Here is a 22,056-nt window from a genome sequence, read left to right on the forward strand (position 1 = left end):
GAACTTAACAGTTTGCAACTTGTTAATAGAAATCTAAGTAATTAATTTCCAGATGTTGTCCATGTGATTTTTAAGGTTTATATAAAAGTTCCATACACAGACCACAGTTAAGCAATGTGCAGTCTCTGTTCTGGAAGCTTTCTGCAGGAGCAAATGCTGGCCAGTAACAGACACTGGAGTAACACACAGCACGATCTCTTTGCTAACTGCCAGTGCTGTAACAACAATGGTGGCAGCAAGGCCAAGAGATTTTGGTTTTCCATGTAAAAATTATGTGGTTCATTGTTAAAACAAACCCTACAGCTGAATGGAGTCTTTTATTTAATGTGGATGACAGGAACCCTGAAATAGAATTGTTTTTCATCTGGAGATAGAAAAACAACAAGCAAAGTTTTATTACCCATTCTTATAAACCTTGAGATCTGTCTCCTGGGAAAGATCACAAAAAGCCAGTAATTTTTTAGCACTTTCTAATTACGACAGTTGATCTCATCATCGCTTGAGGGGCTGAAGTGCTTTATGACGTGTAGTGAGGGAGGCTTTTTTAATTTGGCACACAGCTATTAACACCAGCAAGAAGCAACAACCACAAAGAGGTCAGTTCAACTGACTGAAGGAAAGCTGCGATGTATGAAGCTAAACCTAGAACTGTGTTCTGGTACGCTGTCTGCCACCACAGTAACTGAAAAAGAAACATTTGAAAATTAAATTCTTACTTTTTGCAGCAGAATTTAACTTCTGCCACTTTCTCCAATGTTTCTGAACCTGAGTCACAAAGATCAAGATGAAAGTAATGAAGATCTGGGAAAAGCAAACTGTGAGTATATTGTCCGTAAGGACAGAAGGAGCTCTACTGGGGCCTGAATTAAATGGCAGGATTTACTGGAGCTCCTGGAGTAAGTGAGCAGTGAAGGACGCAGCACGAGTGCTGCACGGGGAGAAGCTGTGCAAAGGAAAGGGCCTGGGAAGTGGATGCATGGAAGAGAAGAATGACTGAAACAACAATCATCCCTGCAATCACTGGAGGTTGTCATGATGCGATTGGACAGGGCATTAGATAATCTCATCTAGGCTCCCTTTCTCACAAAAGGTTGGACATGATGATCTTTCCAGGCCACTCCCAACCTGGGCTGCTCTGGGATTCTATGAAAAAGAAAAAAAAGGAGCACAATCAAGCTTCCCCTTTGCCATGTTGCTTCCGGGTCTTTAGAGGAAATGGTATCCTGCTTTGATGGGAGAGCAAAAACAAGCAAACACACACACAATTTGTGATGTTATTGTTTGGTGCACAGAGTGACTCCTACCACCAGTTCAGGAGCTCTGTCATTTCTGAAAGAAGCATGGATTTTAAAAATAAAATACATACTCTTTACAAAGACTAATCAATTACTTTTATAGCAAAACCAGCATCACCTGCAACACACTGAAATTATAAAGCTCTAAGAAAGTGCTGTAATACCATTTAAAATTCTGCATATTCCCTATAACACTTAAAACAATTTTAGAAAAGAACAAAGTGCAGCCTAAACTAAAATGTATTATAACTTGCATTGTGTTGCTACAGGGAAAACCAAGCCATGGGTTGTATGGCTTTGTCCAGCCATAGTTTTTTTTCCCCCGTGTAATCAGATCTCAGCAGCTGGACAAACCCGACTGTTTTAGCGCTGTGACAATCGTTAGTTTTTTCCCAAAAAACTTGTGAAAGAGTTTTGGATATTCAGGGGCAGCAGGTACCTTCTTCCACATTAAGATACAGTTTCTAGGTACTGGGGTCTCAAGAGCAGGGATGCTAAACAGTCCTTTACATATTTATTTTATAAGACAAAATATGCTGAAATATGTAACATAACTGTATCTTTAAATTGTTACTGTATTTCATATTACTTCTCCAAGAGCTTGCCTAAAGACTCTTGGAACATAAGCTGCTAATTTAACAGTCATGTTTTGACTACTCTGCCTTCTTTGGTGAGGATTAAATACAGAACAGACCTCTACTCTTACAATGATTGCCTGTATATTTGGGTCAAAAGACAGTAATCAATCACAAAAACTTGATTAAAAATTAGCTGCATAGAGATGCATTATGGATAAAACATTTTTAATACACTCACAGTCCTATTAAATTAAGAAAAAATAATTCAAGTTCCTTTTGAATTCTCAAATATTCAGATATATTTTTCATAAATATTCATATTAAAATGGTCATCTGTCAAAACATACAAATACAAGTCCAAAATAGGTGCCTGCTCAAGGAAGGATTTAGTTTTTACTAACGGTTTATGTACACACGTAACGACTGTTTGACTTGGTAGTTATATATACACACATGCACGCGTACCAAGCTGAAGGAAATCACTGAAGTGTGCCAACTAGAGAACAGTGAAGCATCCATTTGGCAGATGTTTATTTCCTGTGCTGCTCACCAAACCATAGTTGGCATGTACTGAATCTCTACTGAACTCTAGGGAACGTAGTTCCAAACAATAGAATAAGAAATGTGGGCAACATTCAACAGGAGGCTATTTATAAGAGGGTATCCTTCTGTGGAAGTCAGCAATACTTCAGGGAAATGGATGCATTTTGGGGGACAAAATGCAGTACTCGATTCCAGAATACTTGCAGCTAGCAGAACTCCATTTTGATAGCAATATAAAAGCTTAAGAAAAAGAGTACATAGTACCCAAGTCCCAACAGAGTTCCTGTTTGAAAAGAGACAGGTCTAACAGTTAGCTTTGGAACTACCTTCTGTACTTTCTCCACTCATCTACAATCTTCTTTTAAACCTCTAACAGTAGATCCAGCTCTTCCATAGGTACCCGCACTCTCAGTTCTTTTTCAGTCATTAGATCAAGCATCTCTTGCAGATGATCAGGGAAGTACTCTACTGCATCCATATACAGTACCTAGACAGACAACGAGAACATGTTCTGTGCCGTCTTTCTGTCACAGCAAGAAACACAGTATAAAGTACGTAGATAAGCAAACAACTCTGTAGCAAGAACACAGGAAATATCATATACTTCTTTAAAGTAATAGAAACAGACGTAGTACTTCTGCAGTGACAGCAATATAGGTGTTTAATCAAGTCTTTTCCAACTCTTACTCAATCATTTTATTCAAAAAGATAAAATGTAGGTCACGAGGCCCTGGAGCATTCGCAGCACATACAGACATTACCTGAGGAGTTGCAGGTGTTCCTGAATAATTTCTTATGCTATTAACTAAATACATTTTTATTTGCCTATATATTTCTGCTACTACCATCCCATGATAAACCATGGTCTGAAAGACATCACTTCTAGCTCACACAGAGAGGAATTTATTATCTCCTTGCCTCATGCAATGCAACACTTTTCTGTTCTGAAACGCAAACATTACAGACCACTATGTGTGTTTCCATTTCAGATGCATCTCTTACTTGCAGAAAATCTTACAGTACTTCTCCTTCAGAAATCTCTCCTTACGTTTGCATATAACTCATCACAATAACTACTGAATTCTAACTTTTTTTTTAAATACAGAGCTTCAAAAATTAAGAGTATGATGACAGGTTTGTATTTTTTCTGTGCTTACCTTTGCCCAAGGACAGTTTTGAAGGGCTTTATAAAATAATCCTTTACTTTTTTCTATTTTTCCTAGTGAAGCCTGTGTGAGGAAAAAAAATACGTTCATACTTCAATGCAGTAATAGCTGAAATAATAAAACCATTATCTCTGAGACAAAGAAATTACTGCTGAAAAGCTCAGTGTTCCTCTGCTGAGCAAGCCTGATTACTATATATTGTGGTAACTATGCAATTTGATAGGCTACACTGGTGACACCGGCTACACTCCTCAATGTAATCAAAGAGATGTCTTTAAGGAGTTTCAGAGCCTGCAGAGTATTTCAGTTAAAGTCAGTGCCTTTGCCTGTACTTGACAATAAAACTGCAATGGTTAAGAGTGCAAATCATTAACCAAAACTTACACCTGATATGCTACACGTTCACTACACAAGAGCATCTTTGGTATAGTGAAGGTGGTAATACATTATTTTTGTGGACTGATGAGATCATGCACATACATTTTCTTACTCAGAAGTTTAAGACCGGATCCCCTTACATACAAAAATGGGTAAGTCAAATTAGCATCTATCTGGAAGGAGTTAAAACTTCTTCCTCAAAGTACCCGTTTGACTGTGTGATACGGGTACAGAGCACACAGCTATCATGAAGTTTAAAAAGAGAAGGGTAGCAGAGGTCAGTGCTGAACAGTCTCCTTAGCTTCAGTCATCACAGTTAACAGGCAGAAATAATTACGATTTCTTGTGGAGAAATCTTTTTAATTGGTCTACTTTAAAAAACACTTAACAAATGGGATTTTATGGCAAATACAAAAAAAAAAACCAGTAAATCCAAAATATGGAATATACATGAAGTGTTTTGAGATCTCTGGAGAAGAGATCTTCAGTGATAAGTTCACATTTTGTCTTGTTCTGACTACATCAGTACTGCAGCTAAAAATCAGCAGGCTCCCTTGTCAACTCTTAATACCTAGAAATTCTTCTTCATATTATTGACATGTTGTTTGCAGAAACTTGTGCTGTTCTGGTGTCACAATCTCCTGTTACTGAACAGCAATATGTTTCACTTACTGGAAAACCTGCTGTCAGAGCTGTGGGCTAAGATGCACACACATCTCTGCTCTGCAGAGAGCTTCCAGTAGCATTCTGCCTCTAATTTTTTCACAGAATCACAAAGGTTGCAAGGGACCTCTGGAGACCATCTGCTCTAATCCCTCCGCTCAAAGCAGGGTCAGCAAAAGCAGGCTGCTCAGAACCACGTCCAGTTAGGTTTTGAATATCAACACAGATGGAGACTGCACAACCTCTGGACAACCTGTTCCAGTGTTTCATCATCCTCACAGTAAAAAAAAGCCTTTTTCTTACATTTAAATGGAATTTTCTATATTTCAATTTGCGGCCACTGCCTCTCGTCCTGTCACTAGGCAGCACTGAGAAGTCTGGCCCTGTCTTCACACCCGCACATGAGGTATTTAATATACATTGACAATATCTTCCAGGAGCCTTCACTTCTCCAGGCTGAAAAATCACAAGTCTCCCAGCCCCTCCCTGTACATGTGCTCCAACCCTTTACTCATCTTCATGGCTCTTGGCTACTCAAAGGGACCTGGACAAGCCAACACCAGAATTTGGTGCATCAGCCACTCCTCCTGACTTTGTACCATCTGCAAACTTGCTAACGGCACGCTCTCTCATCATCCAGATCATTAATGCGGATGTTAAAGGGACTCAGTATCAATCCCTGGGGTACAGCACCACTGGCTGGCCTGCAGCAGGAGCTCACACTGCCAACTACAACCCTCTGAGCCTGGCAGTTCAGCCAGATCTCAGTCCACCTCACTGTCCACTTACCTAATCCATGCTTCATCAGCTTGTCTATGAGGATGTTATGGGAGGCAGTGGAAAAGGCTTGCTAAAGATGAGATAAACAACATCCACTGCTGTCCCCTTCTCCACTGAGCTAGTCACTTCCCATAAAAGGCTACCAGATTGGTTAAGCATGATTTCATAAAAAATAAACAGGAATTTAAGACATATAGATTTTGAAATAAACTATTTAAAAGCTTTGTGCTTTTAAACAGTGAGAAGCTTTTGCCCAAAATACCGAAGACTGAGTATCTAGACACACCCAAAGAGAAAACAGAGATATCTACAGAACTTGGGGTAACACCGGACAATCACAACTTCTTCTTTTTCTACGACTGTATCCAAAAATTTTAGTGTTTCTAACTGATTTTGCTTTTCTGAACAATGTTATTCAAAGCTGTTACCGTAAAAATATTATTTTCCTCCATCTTGTTAGCATCTAATAAATACTCCTTCTTGTTCTCGTGAAAAAGTTATCTTCCATGAATGAATCATTAGTGACAAAATACACACTGGGTGATTGTACTTTAGCATTTGTGCCTACTAGAGTCTCATCAGTAGTTTGTAAAGAATAACAGTAATTCAATTGGACATTCCTATATACAAAGTTGCATAAAATATTTACAAGCATGTATTTGTGTAGAAATGGTGACAGTAATAGTCTCACACAAGAGATCTTCTCAAACACAAAACAAGAGTCTCTCCTTCCCCTGTTGCCTCTGTATTTCACAGCCTGCTAACTGCTGTTCTCCTCTGACAACTTATTACACCAGAGGACATGAACAGAGGAGTAATACTACGGAATGAAATTCCCCTTACGTGAGTTCCAAGCATTTCTGCTGTGTTTTCATCTTCCATATTGTACTTTGGAGAAGCAAGAAAAGAACCAAGATGACAAAACTGCCTACATGAAGTTGATTTTATTCATGTATTTCCATAGTGAACTACAGAAGAAATGAACATTATTGCTTTTTGGTGTTATTCTGCAATGCCAGTTAGCATAACTTTTGTACGCAGCTTTTAAGACTCAAAAAGATTGTGAAAATTCAAGGCAAATTATAAACATATAGCTATGCTTTCCCTATCATGCATTTATTTTGCATGTGGACTGCACCTTGCTCAAAAAACAACAAAAACAACAAAAAGGGCTTCTGTAAGTACATAGGTAACAAAACAAAGAGTAGAGAAAATGTAGGCCCACTGTTGAATGAGACAGGGGAGCTGGTTACACAGGACGTGAAAAAGGCTGATGTATGGAGGGCCTTCTTTGCCTCAGTCTTTAGTAGCAAGACTGGCCTTCAGGAATTCAAGGTCCTAGAGACCAGGGGGAAAATGTGGAGCAAGGAAGACATACCCTTAGTGGACAAGGATCAAGTCAGGGAATACTTAAGTGAACTGGACATGCCTAAGTCCATAGGCCCTGATGGGATGCACCCACAAGTGCTGAGGAAGCTGCCAGATGTCATTGTGAGGCTACTCTTGACAATCTTTGATTGATGACAGCAACTGGGAGAAGTGCCCAAAGACTGAAGAAAGTCAAACGTCACTCCTATCTTCAAGAAGGACAAGAAGAAGGACCCAGGGAACTACAGGCTGCTCAGCCTCACCTCGATCCCTAGGAAGGTGGTGGAGCAGCTAATCCTGGAAACCATTTCCAGGCACACGAACAAGAAGCAAATCATCATGAGTGGTCAGTATGAATTCACTAAAAGTAATGCTTGACCAACTTGATAGATTGCTATGATGAAATGACTGGCCTGGTGGATGAGGGGAGAGCAGCAGACATTGTCTGCCTGAACGTCTGTGAGGCCTTTGTCATTATCTCCCCCGAGATCCTCATAGACAAGAGGCTGATGCAAGAACTGGATGAGCAGACAGTGAGGTGGACTGAAAACTGGCTCAACGCCTGGGCCCAGAGCATAGTTATCAGTGGAACAAAGTCCAGTTGGAGGCCAGTAACTAGCTGCATGCCCCTGGGGTCAATATTGGGTCCAATCCCATTTAACATACTCATTAATGACCCATCCAATGGGGTAGAGTACACCCTCTGCAAGCTTGCAGATAACTCAAAACTGAGAGGAGTAGCTGATACACTTGAGGATCGAGCTGCCATTCAGAGGGACAACAGGTTGGAGAAATGAGCTGCCAGGAACCTCATCAAGTTCAACAAGGAAAACTGCAAAGTCCCGCACCTGGGGAGGAACAACCTCATACAACAATATATGCTGGGGGCCACTCAGCTGGAAAGCAGCTTGGCAGAAAAGGACCTGGGGGTCCTGGTGAACCCCAAGTTGAAGAGGAGCCAGCAATGTAATCCTGCAGCAAAGAAGGGCTAATGGTGCCCTGGGCTGCATTAAGCAAAGTATTACCAGCAGGTTAAGGGAGGTGATCCTTCCCATCTACTCTGCACTGGTGAGGCCACACCTGGAGTACTGTGCCCAGTTGTTGGCTTCCCAGTAAAAGACATGCAAACAGTGGGGAGAGTCCAACAAAGGTCTACTAAAATGCCTAAGGGACATGGGCGCATCCTATGAGGAGAGGCTGAGAGAGGCTGAGAGAGCAGTGACTGTTTAGCCTGGAGAAGAGAAAGCTCAGGGGGAGCAACTTATTAATGTATATAAATACCTGAAAGGATGATGTAAAGAAAAGGGAGCTAGGCTCTTTTTGGTGGTGCCCAGCGACAGGACTAGAGGCAATGGGCATAAACTGAAACACAGGAAGCTCTGTCTGAACATCAGGAAACACTTTTTTACTGTGAGGATGACTGAGCACCAGCATGGGTTGCCCAGAGAGTTATTGAGTCTCCATCCTCAGAGATATTCAAAAGCTATCTAGACAGCATCATAGACAACCAGCTGTAGGTGGCCCTGCTTGAACAGTGGAGGTTGGAGAAGATCATCTCCAGACATCCCTTCCAACTTCAACCATTCTCTGATTCTGTGAAGTTATACAAAATCAGAATCTAGATTTGACTGAAATATTTCTTTACAGAACACTAAAGTAGGTCTAAAACATAAATACAAGTCATCTTTGCTGATTTTGCTTACACAAAAATAATAAAATCCTAAGTCCCTACAATTTGCTTCCTCTTTTCTTAAGTTTTCCTCCCCTGCTCACTTACCTTTATATTGTGAGTAAGACTGGGTGGAATCCATCTATTGGCATCTTATGATATTTTTTTATCAATATAAGATGTCAGCCACAATAACTTGCCTGCATCTGTATATTAAAACTACATTGTCAGAAGCTATTAGTCCTTCTAATTCACGTGAATTATATGTTCCCTAATATTCCTAGCAATAAGGAACATTACAATTCAAATACATCACCTTGAAAATCGTATAGGTGTGGCAGCATTTAGTATTCCTTTTTTTATACAGTATTGTAGTTGCCTTCATGAGAAATTCCAACTATGGTAAAAAAATATAATAAAACTGATAGGCTGTTCTTACCAGAAAGTTCAAATACATTCTCCACAGCAGTGGACAATGGGTGCCATTTTCACTCTGAACTGCATGTTCAAATAGAGCTACAATCCGATTTGTTAACCCAGTTTCAGGAATAGTAGAATGTATTTCACCAACATCTGCCCTGAAACAGAGGAAAGAAGAAACCACAATCCCTTAAACCCAAGCTAAAGAACCAAATCCAAGTTAAGAGAGAGTAAAGATCAATGTACTGTCTCTGTTCACGTAGCACCGTATATAGCCAGGTTTTTGCATTTCATACTACAAACTCCAAATGTTATAAACCAGATTTTTAGCACTTGCTAATCTAATCAACACATTTCTAAATAGGAAAAAAAAAGATGAATGAGGTATTTTTGTGAAAATTCTTTTAGCATGTTGAAAAATTAACCCTGTAAAACTGGAGGAGATATTGTTCTATTTGAGTACAATAATCTGTTATCGTATGATGTTAAAACACTTATCTTAGTTTTCACTCAAGATTGTTTAGCATTCCAAGCTTGGCATGGCAGCTTAAACTAAATTCAAGTCTAAGTAAGCATGACTTCTTCTGGTGCCTAGGCACTGTTCAAATTTACCCCTGTCACCTTTGAAAGGCCGTATGTTGGTCTTGGATCAAGGCCTAGATTATGGCTCTGGATCTCAACCATGATTACAATAATAATTTTCTTTTTCACCCAGTGATTCAAATCCCCTAGATTCCGGCATAACACAAACAGGTACATATTTTTCACCAGAGCATTGATTTCTACCTACAGCTGATATAGACTGGCTTATTTTTGATGCTTGAGCTTGAAGAAACAGCCTGTAGCACTCATGGTAACATTACAGAGTGTGGACTCTCTTAGCCCACCAGCTTGTTCTACTCACCCCTAACACTTGCTCATAACTTGTCTCTTTTTTCAAGGGTCTTTGAGGTCATGTTCCATCTTATCTTAACCTTTGCCATGAGGGAAAATGATATCATCTACTCTGCATGGAGTCAGACATTTGAAGCATTGTACCTCGCGCTGACTTATACACACTGCTGTTTTACCCTTCATGTTTATTTCTTTAATGAATTCCATGCACTTAAACAAGCAGAAATACAAAACAGAATAGGAAATAGTCACACATAGTATGGACATTTTCTTAGTTTGTCACATCACAAAACATTAGTTTTATGCATGATTGACAGGCCATTTATGTCTCTGTTGCAGTATTTCAGCTCTGCTCTTGCAACATCCAACTTGCCCCTATTCAAATATAACCTATAGGAAAGGCTATGCTAGCAGAGAACAATCTGGAATGAAACTATAGTCAGAGAAAATCATCATTCTGGAATTTTAATATCAGTTTCCAGTAACAATGAAAACCTATCATAGTGTCAGTCTGTAATTAACAGTAAATCAAATTACAATCCTCCTTTACATTTGGTGGCTGTTGAATTCTTATTACAATTCAGGATGATATACACTGACAGCTCAGGAATGTCACTATCATGTATGCATGCCTGTTGCCAGACCATGGCAATCAAAGCAGTCGGCATACCGTCATTTTAAAGTATACTGATAATTCTGTAATTTCATCAAGTGTGAATATTGTAAGCTTACAGCTATGTAAAGCGTCCAAATAACATTTTCCTAGAAATCTCTGTTGCTATGAGCAGACACAAAGAACCAAGCTGCCAATGTTATTAGAGATATGTAGGTAGCAGTGGATAGGTAGCTCCAAGTAATGGGTAGACAACAGTTAGAGACTAAGATTTAAGAATGAACACATACCTCTGTTCCTCACATCTCCTACCCTTTCCTCCTTTCCCAGGAGCAAAAAAACCCAAGCCCAGACCACACTGCAAATTCAGGTAATTTCCAGCCTCTTCCACCTAGCAACAGTACCATATGAAAACTAAAATCTCAAGTACTCACTATGGAAACACATCTGCCACAACTGTATTCTGTGATCCAGGAGCAGCAGGGCAGCGAGCTCAGTCAGAACCTGCAGTGTAGCTCTGTATTACACTCGTTATTGCTGAAGTATTAAAATGCAGCAGTTTCTAAGCTCACAGTGTCTACCTTTGCCATCTAAGCAGGCTCTTAGTTATTTTAAAATGACAAAGAAACATGTACCATCTTGATGTCAGTAGTAAGTAATCAAACACAAAGCAACACACAAGCTAACCCTGTAGAAAGGACGTGAGACTGTCATCTAGGTCTTTAATTCTATTCAGGATTCTGCCACTGACTCGCTGTTCAGTCTTGAACAGAGATAACCTTCCCTAGCTACAGCTTCTTCATCTGCAAAAGGATAATTATGATGGCATTTTCTTTCCTCTCTTAAGTGATTAGATGGATAAAAAAAAAAAAAGCATAATCATAAGGAACTGCAAGATATTACCTCTGGACATTCTCAATGAGCTTTTTTCTCATCTGCTCTGCTTGGATTGCAAACAGCCATGGCTCTAAAGAGTTAGTAGACCTTGTGACACCATCAAAAAATCTTCGTGCTTTGCTAGCACTGTGAGACTTCCTTTGGATGTGGATATATGACTTCCAAAGAGACTGGTTGCTAGGATACCGTTTCAGAGCCTCTGTTAGTGCCTCTCGCAGAGGATTCAAAGGATAAACGCTAATTTTCATGTGGAATCTGAGTAAATTTGTATGCAGCAGTGTGACAGCTTCAAGAGCAGTGGGAAAATTCTGAATGCCAAAATTCTCTCCAGTATTTTCACATTTCCTTGGACCAGGAGCTTCAAGTTTTTCTGAAGTCTGTGCATATATTAATACTGCAGCATCAATCCCAACAGTCAAATACTGGAACAGTGCATAACAACCAACCAAATTAACCAGCTGGTTAGCATCACTGACCTGATCCTGACCAGGAACTGGTGTTTTACTTAGGTAATCTTGCAGTGCATGCTCATATGTTTTACGAGCTTTCAAGACATTCACAGGTAACACTTGTCCACTATAAGGCACATATGGTCCACTTTCAGCCAATTTGGTCAATATATGAACAGCCCGTGATGTAATAGCTCCTTCTAGACTTTCTAGTAGTTCCACTTCTAGCTGAGCGTAAAGCAGACTGAGGCTGCAGAGCTGGGGACTCTTCAGTCCTCCTGTCCCTGCCGTGGAAAGAGCTGTGTCAAATACCTTCCTCGCATCATCAATGTTACCAAGCAGCCATTCTAGGTAGGCATAAAATTTCCAAAGAGAAAGGTGGTTTCGGTTGTCAGGTGCTTTAAGGAGATTCTTGGCCAACTTCTTACTCTTCCTGCCTTGTGCTTTCAGCTTCTTCTTGTTTTTTGTTTGGAGACACTGAAGTACCTGCAGGGGAGAATAAACAGAACAAATTCTGAAAGGGATGGGAGAAGAGAGGAAAAAAACCTCACAGCATTTTTTAATTTCATTACCGTGTTTGTTTTCTTATTGTTCTGTATTTCACCTCCAGCCAGATCTGTTGCTACTGAGGACTGTACATTGTCACAACTGTCTGTTGTCAACTCCCTCCAACATGGCCATATTACAGTCTTATCATTCCTACCCCTGCCACTGCCACTAAATAGTATCAAATTTCACTCTTTTAAAAGGCCAACTGTTCCAAATAAAGAGCTGCTAACCTGCAACGGTTGAGAAAATGAAAAGAAATGATCCTGTCTGGCCAGATGCAGTTTATAACTAGCACAATTAAACCTCCAAGTAGCTTTTCAGAGTGGGGAATGTGCTGATAGACAAATGTGGAGACTGGATGGGAAGACAACAGGAGATCTTCTGGTCAGGTAGTGTTTGAGTAAGAGACAGGGAACTTCTCCATAGGGAAAACACAATACTAAACTTTCTGAAGTGTTAGGAAGACAACCTGGACTCTCATCCTTCTGTGGGCATCCATTAGAGCAGTTTTACTTAAATAAATCCGTATTCAAGTGATAAGGTGTTATTTCTTTCAGTAACACTAAAAACGTAACTTGTATAGGAAGTAGTAAGTTTCTTGATAAGGTGTCATGGTGTTGGGGATTATGCAGCTTGTAGAATAGTTCGGTAAAAGTACTTGGCTGACTCACTTTCCCTTTTAAAAAAATCACTTGTATCCATTTCTGTCTACCATACAGCGTACCATGTAATAACAGTTATTCAAGACTGCAAAAAATACTTTGTTATATGTATGCCACTATGTAACATGTACAGAAGGAAAGGGTTTGGTTTTTTTTTTTTAACCCTCAGCACAATCTTAACTGGCATTTCCTGATTTGAATACTTAGTCCTACAAGACTTATTTGTCATCAGTATTTACTTTAATTAATGTAAACATTAATACACAAGAAAGCCACACATCACAAAACTGATTATATCCAGACTCCTCATTACCTTAGATATTTCATACTGTAACCAACAAATGGACAGGTTAGATTTTTCCTTTCCTGAAAACAGCAGGAATAGAACATGAAAAACATTCTGTATGAACTCCTCTCCTTCTTTATAGTGGCCTATGTGATGTCTCCCTCGTAGCATCGTGTCCATATGACCAATACTGTTGAAGCCAGACAGTGGAAAATGAACAGAAGTCAGTGGCTTTTCATCAGAAAGCACACTGTCAAAGATGTTATTTTCATCCATGGCAACATAGAGGTTGGAAGGAAAGAGTTTGCTTGTACATGGAACTCCCAGGAATTGCAAAAATGAGTACAGCAATTGACGTTGAAGATCTGGATTACAAAGCTGGATTAAAGATGGTCCAAGATCATCAAATAATACCTAAAAAAGTCCAAATTAAAAAAAAATCCATTCATTTATCCAATCAAATAAAATCAGCATTTATGTAATTTATGTAACCGGTAAACCTTTTCAGGTCAATAAAGGCTTGTAATTACTATTAAACGGTAACAGAATGTCATTCAAATTAAAACAAGTGAAACAAGCAATGTGTTCTTCCAGTCAGATTATAAATTTCCTATCAAAAGATTTCTTTGCCTTTTTATTTCATTTGTGAAGGTATCAAAGACCTTCACAGAAAACTTACACAATGAAGGTCTGAAAGTTATTATCACTCAAGCCATTTAAATCATTTTTATCTGAAAATCAATGTCTGATTTGACCTACCTCCCAAGAAGGAAAAAAAACCCATATACGTCCAACTATCTGACTTGAAGGCAACAAAACCTTTGTTCACTTAATGCATGTATCTTCTTAAACACAGATTTCTGTGACACTTCTACATACAGATCAGAGAAATCACAGAACAGCAAAGATAGTCTATTTGCCTACAGTCTTTTCCAAAGTTTACCATGAGCCTCCCATGGATTTCAGCAGTCTCAGCATGAAACCTCGTGTCAATTTTTAATTCCAAACAAATAAAAGATTTTTTTCCAAACAAAGAAAAGGATTACTCTTCTAAAAGATCCATTGTCAATGAATTCAAATGAAAGGATAATTTGTTTTATTATTTCCCCTTGTTTTATTATATCACAGTGACCTGTCTTTCTGGATCGTCACAATCTTCTTCAGTTTCCTTTTTGGTTTTGTCTGGCCTCCAAGGTAACCAATGCCTTGCTTCACGAGAATATTCAATATCCAACCAAATGTGCCACTTGGGAAGAGTTTTATCCTTTATTTCTTGATCCTCATCTATCTCTTCTTCATCGTCGTCATCATCTAAAACCAAATCAAGACACCCCCACAAAATTATTACAGAAAAATTAATCCACCAAATCCAAAGACCAGACTTGACATACAATTTAACTACTTCAAAAATGAAAACAAATACAGTGTTAATAAAACAGACACAAGACAGAGCTAAAAATTTCCGTGTCACAGTTCTGGATTTTGACACCAACTCTGTAAGAGTAGAAGGTTTCCAAAATTTTTCAACCAGTGAATCAGTGTCAGCACTCAGGCTTTCTCACAGAGGAGAAAATAAACACTGACAGGCTCTGGATCACTTTTTTCAACAGCAGTTTGCAAGCAACAGCCAAGAGTCAGTCATCTTCTTGTGCAACTTAGGTACTTCACTTCATACCTGGGCATACAACCTGAAATGTGCTCTATGAATACTCATGTGCATAAAACATTTTGAGAAAACCACTGTAAGTAACAAGTAACGCTATACTGTTAAACATTGTAAACCAAGCTTGGCAACATTCCTTTAAAATATCTGGTATTTTCAACATTTTAATTAATGTGCCATTCAAACAACCGATGTAGTTAAGCACGCACAAAAGGAAGTACTTAACCACATCCCACTTTATGATGATCTTTCTGGACTGTGAGATACAATTAGTGTATTTTTCCTGTTACAGCAATATATTAATTATGTGCTGAAACTGATAAGCACCTGTAGCCTAAGGGAAAGCTTGTAGAGATCTTTCAAATACCTTTTTCTTTCTTGCTGTTGAGGAAAAAAAAGTCCACCTGCACTATTTTTTTGTACTAAAATCATGCCATTTCTACACCACCTCCAAATTCTTGTTCCTGACATTTGCCATTAACTAGATGAAACACTCCCACTCCCAATTCTTAACAACAAACAGGTGGTGGCAAGGTTGTTACTCTCTATATACTTTTTGTGATCTATAGCTTCCTCTTGAGTCACAAACTCTATGAAAAATGACACCATTTCCATGATCTAACCAAAGTTTGAAAAAAAAAAAAAAATGACAGAGAGATGACACCTGATTACACATTACATTTGAACTTTTGGGCTTGACACGAATGGCGAAAAGCACTGATATATGTTGGACCTGCCCAAGACTGGCAGTGGTCCTTTTTATACTGAGTCTTCTCAATTTGTGCGCAAAATGCCTATAGCCATCAACAGTGGAACTGCTGACCTCAGTTAAGGGGCAAGGAAATTCCATCTTAATCCAGGGACAAGGGAAGCACAGGATCATTTTTCAGTGCCTTTGGTGCTGCTACTAACAGCAGCACCAAACTCGCTTCAATAGAGTTGCTACAGCAGCAGGAGCAGCAAAAGCAGAGACAGTTCATCTTTGGTCAGACACATTCCAGGCCCCTGCTTCCCTCCAAGATGTATCTGTTTGAGAAACAATCCTTGACTTTAAGGAAAGCACTGTATACCAGAAGACAAGGTGGGACTAAGCAGCAGGGAGGTGGGTTTTCTGCATCACAAAGAGCAAGGAAAGGTTTTCCTCCTATTTCTACTATATTATTTGCTATAAGAAACTAAAATCTGATTCTAGAAATAAAATCATTAAGCTAGGAATCTTTGAGGCAACTATCATCTAATGCTATAATTTCACCCGGTCTACCAATATGACGAAAGGGTCCTTAAGACCCTAAGGAAGTAGCTTCCTTCTGCTTTACACGGGTGTGGGTCTCAACAAAGTACTCGTACCTTTAGCCTTTTCAGCACAGAGTGGAGGATATGCCACCCTCTCCCTCAATTCTCACCCCTAGGAAGGATAATAATATTCTATAAAAAATATCATACATAGAATACTCAACACATGCCTTCCCCTGTGAAGCGTGATATAGTTTATCTTAATCTCGGTAAATATTTTTCAACACTTGTATGCAAAAACATAGGAAGAAACAGCTTGTATCATTCTAACCAAAATGCTTGGAAGAACACATGGACATACAACTACACATACTGACACAGACATACCAGGTTTAAGAGCAATCCAGCCACCCCTTTCTTGTTGGTGCATCCATGCTTTCCAGCCTCTTGCTCCTTTTTCTCCAATTCGTGGTTCTCCACTATCCCAAAAGGGTTCAAAGAATTCCACCTGTTGTTTGGGGCAGGGGGAACCAAAAGAAAACATACAGAAAAATTGGTTTTGCTGTTGTACAGACACTACCTAGGTCAACTTAGGTTTTCCAGACCCTACAATCACCTAATCTGGGTGCAACTGCTGTAGCTGAAGACTTTGTTAGATACTGCTTAAGAATCAGCAGGAACAACTGAGTACTTCAATTACACCTGTGGCACAGCAGAACTCTCGTCAGCTCTTCTCATGAACATAAAGATTGTTTTTAAAGGTATTAGGCTTTAAAGAAAGCAAAAGACTTTTGCACCAAATGTCCTCTACAGGTCCTTCAAGGATAAGGATCCAAAGTCCCCAGCATGTGGCTTTCAAAAAGCCAATCTCCCCTCCTCCCCGTCTTCCATGCGACCATGAAGAATTTGCCTAATGGAATGATAAATCAGACAATCAGACACCTATGGTCAAATCAAAATATTACAGTTGGAGATAAATATGACTGGACTGAGGACAACAGGAAAAGATCAGTAAGGCCTTTCATGTCTCAGGTTTCAGGGTGGTCAACAACTTCAGGGCACTTTCCAGTGAATCAGAAGTCCAGGGTTCTAGTTCTGACTGTCACTGCCTGTATGCAATCTGTCATCTTCAGATTCATCAATTCCTCCCGTTTTGTGTATATTTATCTCTAATGACTGTCTCTCTCCTATTATATGCTTCTGCTTTGTACCTTGGCTTGGACATTGAGATGTGACTGTTAATACAAATATTAACAATAAAATTGACTCTAAGAAAAATATATCTCAGAACATGCAGGGCTTACAGCAACTGCAAAATCTAATCCTCACGGATTTATTCTTTGCTCCAAGTGAGAAAGTGAACTGTGAAAACAGTACGGAAACAAGTAATTCAAGATTGAGTCATAATGCTTCTGTGAGAGGGCAGAATGTGCAATCAGCTGCAAATCTGGCATTTTCCTTTTTTGAAGAACTGCACTTTCCAACCTAAACACTGTCCTTTTAACATTGAAGTTCCTTTCCATCCTGCTTTCTTCAAAGTTTTTAAACACTACAAATAATCTTGCAGTTTTTCAAATGATTGGAAGTATAACTTGAGCTTTATCTGTGTAACTATACCAAATCTCCCATCCTGCATGACAAGTATGATTGAACTCTAAACTTCTAGCTCTTTAAAAGGACACCACTATTATCTGAATTACAAGATTGCTCTGTTGGTGGGTAACAGCATTAATCTAGACAGCAAAAAAAAAATGGAGTCTCAGTAGTAGCTGCTGGGGAAGGTGGTGAGGTAATAAAAAGAAAATCAATTTCTGTCCTTTACGGTAGTCCAGCTGCCTAAGTAGTGGCTCTCCCTACCACTCATTAAAAAAAAAGCATCTCCTAACAATTCAGTGGGATGATGGTACACTGGCAACAGCCCCCTCTGAATATTAACTTACTCATTAATATTGGGGTGCACGCCCAACATTCTCCTGATCAGATCAAGACAACAAGTGATTTAGTACTTTAACAGAATAAGTTGAATGGAGTCTCATGGGTCAAATAAAAGAGACTTTAAAGCATGAAGGTGTTTCTAATGTTGCCAACAAAGAATTACTGAAAACAATAGATAATGGAGAACCTAAGAAATGTGTGCAAGAACTGTCTAGAACAGAAGGAGATTATAGGTCCTATCAGCTTTCTCCATCAACAGTAACAAAACAACAGCAGTTTGGGGGAAAAGAAGCAGCAGAAGTGCTAACTAGACACAGACTTTGGTCAGCCAGCTGATTTTTTTCCATCTTTAATTAGTAAAAAAGAGGACGTGAAATGACTGGTTATCACACTTCTATTATGTACCGCAGAAGCACCCGTTTTGCATATAGTTCCAGAGGACCCACAAGCATTTTTCCAATGCAAGCATCACCTTGAAGAACCACAAAGTAAGTTATGATTAAAAAATATTTCCCTATGTGCTTAAAAATTCATCAACATTCTTCTGTTACAGCATTCTCTGCAATGCACACGGACATGCACGCATTTAAATGGAAATTGCTACCTGTCCTCTTGTTGGCAAATCTTTTACGCTGTCAGGTTTAAAGAAGGTGAAGTCAACCAGAGCCTGAAACAAAGACACCGCTTTCTCAGAATGGCCAGCCTGTCTCAGAAAGTGGCACTGCTGAATAAATATAGCTGTAAAGTACAGAAAAAAAATTATTATTTCAAACAAATTTTGTTGCAAAACATTTTATTACAGCCCACAAAAGACATACATGAAGTGCTATAGAGCATAATTGTTTTGGAACAGTATCAAAATCCAAAACACAGGGAGTAACTAGCATAAATGCATGTCAAAATTGTTGTAGTTTACTTAACTTTAAACCTCACACTTTAAATGCAAGAAACAGATTACTTGTATTCATGCACACATGCACTGTCCTTGTTGATGAATAAAAGTTATACACAATGATCCCAACTTTAACTTACCTAGCATCTGACAGAGTGGGTCACAGCCCTCTTTGAAGTTGCTGGGCATTATTACAATTCACACAGTAAGCAATTACAACAAAAATCCTTCTTGCCTAATTTACGCATAAGATAATTACATTGGTAATACGTTGGTAATATACCATTTTCATTGCAACTCTCATTCCCATTTTCTTTTCTTTTACATAAGGACTCTCTTAAGAGATATCCAGTCTTTGTATTACCAAAGTATTACCGCTTGAAAGTAATGAGTCCTATTCCTTGCTCTTCAACAAATTATTTCTGTAATCATTGCCATATCCCTACTACACACTGAGCCTCATGTCTCAGCTTAAAAGGGGAAGTAAAGCCCCAGTTTCTCTGTTCATATATTCTGAATGAATCTTAAATGAAAGAGCTAAAGAATAGCAGGTATTATAAACACCTGTATTACTAGGCAGTTCAAGGACATCTCAAGAGATATTCCATCACTCCAAATTACATTCAAGTCTTAACAAAACAATCGCCATTCAAAACCCAAATTGCTTCAAGTCATAATCTTAATTGGCTTGCAAAAAACCTCAAGATCCATAAATCAAGACTTAAATAATTCATTGATAGTTTTGAAATAGTTCTTGAAGAACTGTTTGTTTCTTCACTAAATGCAATGTCTTTAGACAGCTTTAAACAATCAAAATATTTAAGTGTCTAGATACACACATATAACAACATAGGTTAGCATCAATTGCTTCTAATGATCATCTTATTTTTTAATACCAAGAAGTAGCAAATGATTTACTCCTTTTACTTGTATTCAGATTTACATCAGATGTGTGGACATAGAAATTTGAATTCAGCTAGAATATGCAAACTAGGCATTTCATCCGATTTTCCTGCAACATCAATGATTGTTTCTGATAACAAAGACACTGAGATTTCTGAAGATATTTAAACAACAAAAAGTATGTTTAATTATATAATAGAACCTTCCAAAGTATTTTAACCAATTTAGGCACCTTCCCCATCCAACAAACACTGAAAAAGTTGTCCTTCCCTAGTTTCTCAGCTTCAAACAGATGAGCTTTGATTAAAATAGTCTGAATGTACAGAATATCTCACCAGGACTTGCTGCCAAACTGGAAACAAAAATAAGTTATAGCATAAGATTTTCTGCATGGTAAAAAAAAAAAAAAAAAAAAACTATATTTGAAGAAATGTAGAGATCAGCATTTTCTTCTGGTGAAAGCTGGAAACAGCATGAATACGTACTTATTTCAGTCCATGATGCTAAGACACTCCTGCAGCTGAACTGACCTAAAAGTTAAGGATGTTTCTTCCTAACCAGTAGGTATAATTTGCAAAATAGGACTCTCTTTCCACAGCAAAATTTCAGAATGCTTACCTTCATTTGCTTTACATTAACAAATCCTAGTAAATTTAAAATATTACAAATTGCTATCTCAAAATTTAAGTAAAAACTGATCTATAGTTTTAAATCAATTTTAACCTGCTTTCTTAAATTTCATGTTTTAAAAAACACCCACTCATTTCCAAGGAGACAGCACTGTGTACTGAATTGAACACTAGATGGCATAATCCACCATTATTTAAAATTAGCTCTTACACTTTGTCATTAGCAAAGGTCAAAGGTTGAAGATACAGGCCCACCATACATCTACACTGCTACTCGCATCATAATTAATTTGTGAAACTCTTTGTATATTTATCTTAATGAACAACTTGGCAATCTTCCTAATAAGTACAGTGTCAGTTCAAACTCAGCCCAAGAGTTAGACAGTTGAGTCACTAAAAAAACAAAATCTCAGATCAAGAAGTCTCCACTCCTGTAATCTGAATTCCAAAAGGGGGTGAGGACCAAACCAAAACCCTCAGTAGTGTTCATAAACAAATCATTATAGTCTTAATACCTTTGTCCTGAGAACAATTCATTGTGGTTTGTGCACAAAGTGACTGAAGTGTTGGAAATTAGAGACAGTAGAAGCAATTAGAAGTTATCAGGCAGTACAATATCCACCTGCCAGCACCTGATTTTTCCTTTACAGCACTTTCTCCAGTGCTTGATCCAAGATGAATTAACTGAAGACTGTAAGAGACCTGAACAACTGAAACTAATTTGTAACCCAGCATCTCAATCTGTAAATTTGGACTGGATATTGCGTAAACAGATAGCATCGTTGCTCAAACAGCAGTTACAGGACTTGGGATAAAAACAGAGGTTCCTTGGACTATGCCACATATGAAGAAATGTGGACTGTTTCATAACAGTGTCCTCTAGATGTAAAAAAATGAAAAAAGCCCCAAAGATATTCATGGTGACGCTAGTATTTCCCCCTCCTTAGTGTATTCATAGATTAACAATCACAATGACCCTCAAAGGTGGAGAAGCAAAATTCAAATGGGATAGGTTAAGTCATTTAGCTACAAATAAATTTAAAGCCCATGCTAGAACTGAGCATGAACTCGTTTCTTCCCTGGATCCAGTCCAGCATCCTAACCATCTGACTAATTTTCCTTCCAGACATAATTATATAATAAATTATAAGTGCTAGATATGTGCATACAATGAATACAAAAGGCATGATCACACAGTATTACAGTTTATAATTCTCCATCTACAAACTGGGATGCTCAAGAAAATTGCACATCAGACTTCCCATGTCCCTTCTCTTTTCTGGGTTAAAGTAATTAACTATAAAACTTTTGAACAAGAGATAAATGTTTCTTTCACAAGCCAATTTCTTTTTTTAATAAATACTTTTCAAAGTTAAAAGCACATCTCAGCTGTTGGCTGCAATTCTCCAGCCTTGACATTTGTACTATAAACCACTCAGCACGTTAGACTTTACTGAATGTTATATCACAAACTCTCCTGGGGAAGAAAAGCATCTGCTTTGTCCATATTTGGTTGGAATATCTGCTTTAATTTTCAGCTAAGAAACCAGGATGCCAGGCATTTTGAAGAGAATAAAAAATTTCCTGTAAT

At 38.5% G+C, this 22,056-nt stretch overlaps 1 protein-coding gene across 2 annotated transcripts in view; it reads right to left on the bottom strand.

Moving 5' to 3' along the window:
* Positions 1 to 2,142: 2,142 nt before the first annotated feature.
* The window catches only part of NRDE2 (NRDE-2, necessary for RNA interference, domain containing), a 34,867-nt gene continuing 14,953 nt past the window's right edge, over positions 2,143 to 22,056 (bottom strand). The window contains exons 7-14 of one of the 2 annotated variants that reach the window (XM_082485220.1): positions 18,646 to 18,779; positions 16,494 to 16,614; positions 14,343 to 14,521; positions 13,238 to 13,624; positions 11,271 to 12,199; positions 8,880 to 9,018; positions 3,574 to 3,645; positions 2,143 to 2,903 (exon numbers count right to left, since the gene is read on the bottom strand). In XM_082485220.1, coding sequence (XP_082341346.1) covers positions 2,778 to 2,903; positions 3,574 to 3,645; positions 8,880 to 9,018; positions 11,271 to 12,199; positions 13,238 to 13,624; positions 14,343 to 14,521; positions 16,494 to 16,614; positions 18,646 to 18,779 — 2,087 coding nt within the window. In that variant the 3' untranslated portion in view covers positions 2,143 to 2,777. The remainder of the gene's footprint in view (positions 2,904 to 3,573; positions 3,646 to 8,879; positions 9,019 to 11,270; positions 12,200 to 13,237; positions 13,625 to 14,342; positions 14,522 to 16,493; positions 16,615 to 18,645; positions 18,780 to 22,056) is intronic. The other variant, XM_082485221.1, reaches the window with a different exon arrangement.

The sequence above is a fragment of the Vanellus vanellus genome (genome assembly GCF_965231255.1).
Source record: "Vanellus vanellus genome assembly, chromosome: 6".
NCBI lineage: Eukaryota > Metazoa > Chordata > Aves > Charadriiformes > Charadriidae > Vanellus > Vanellus vanellus.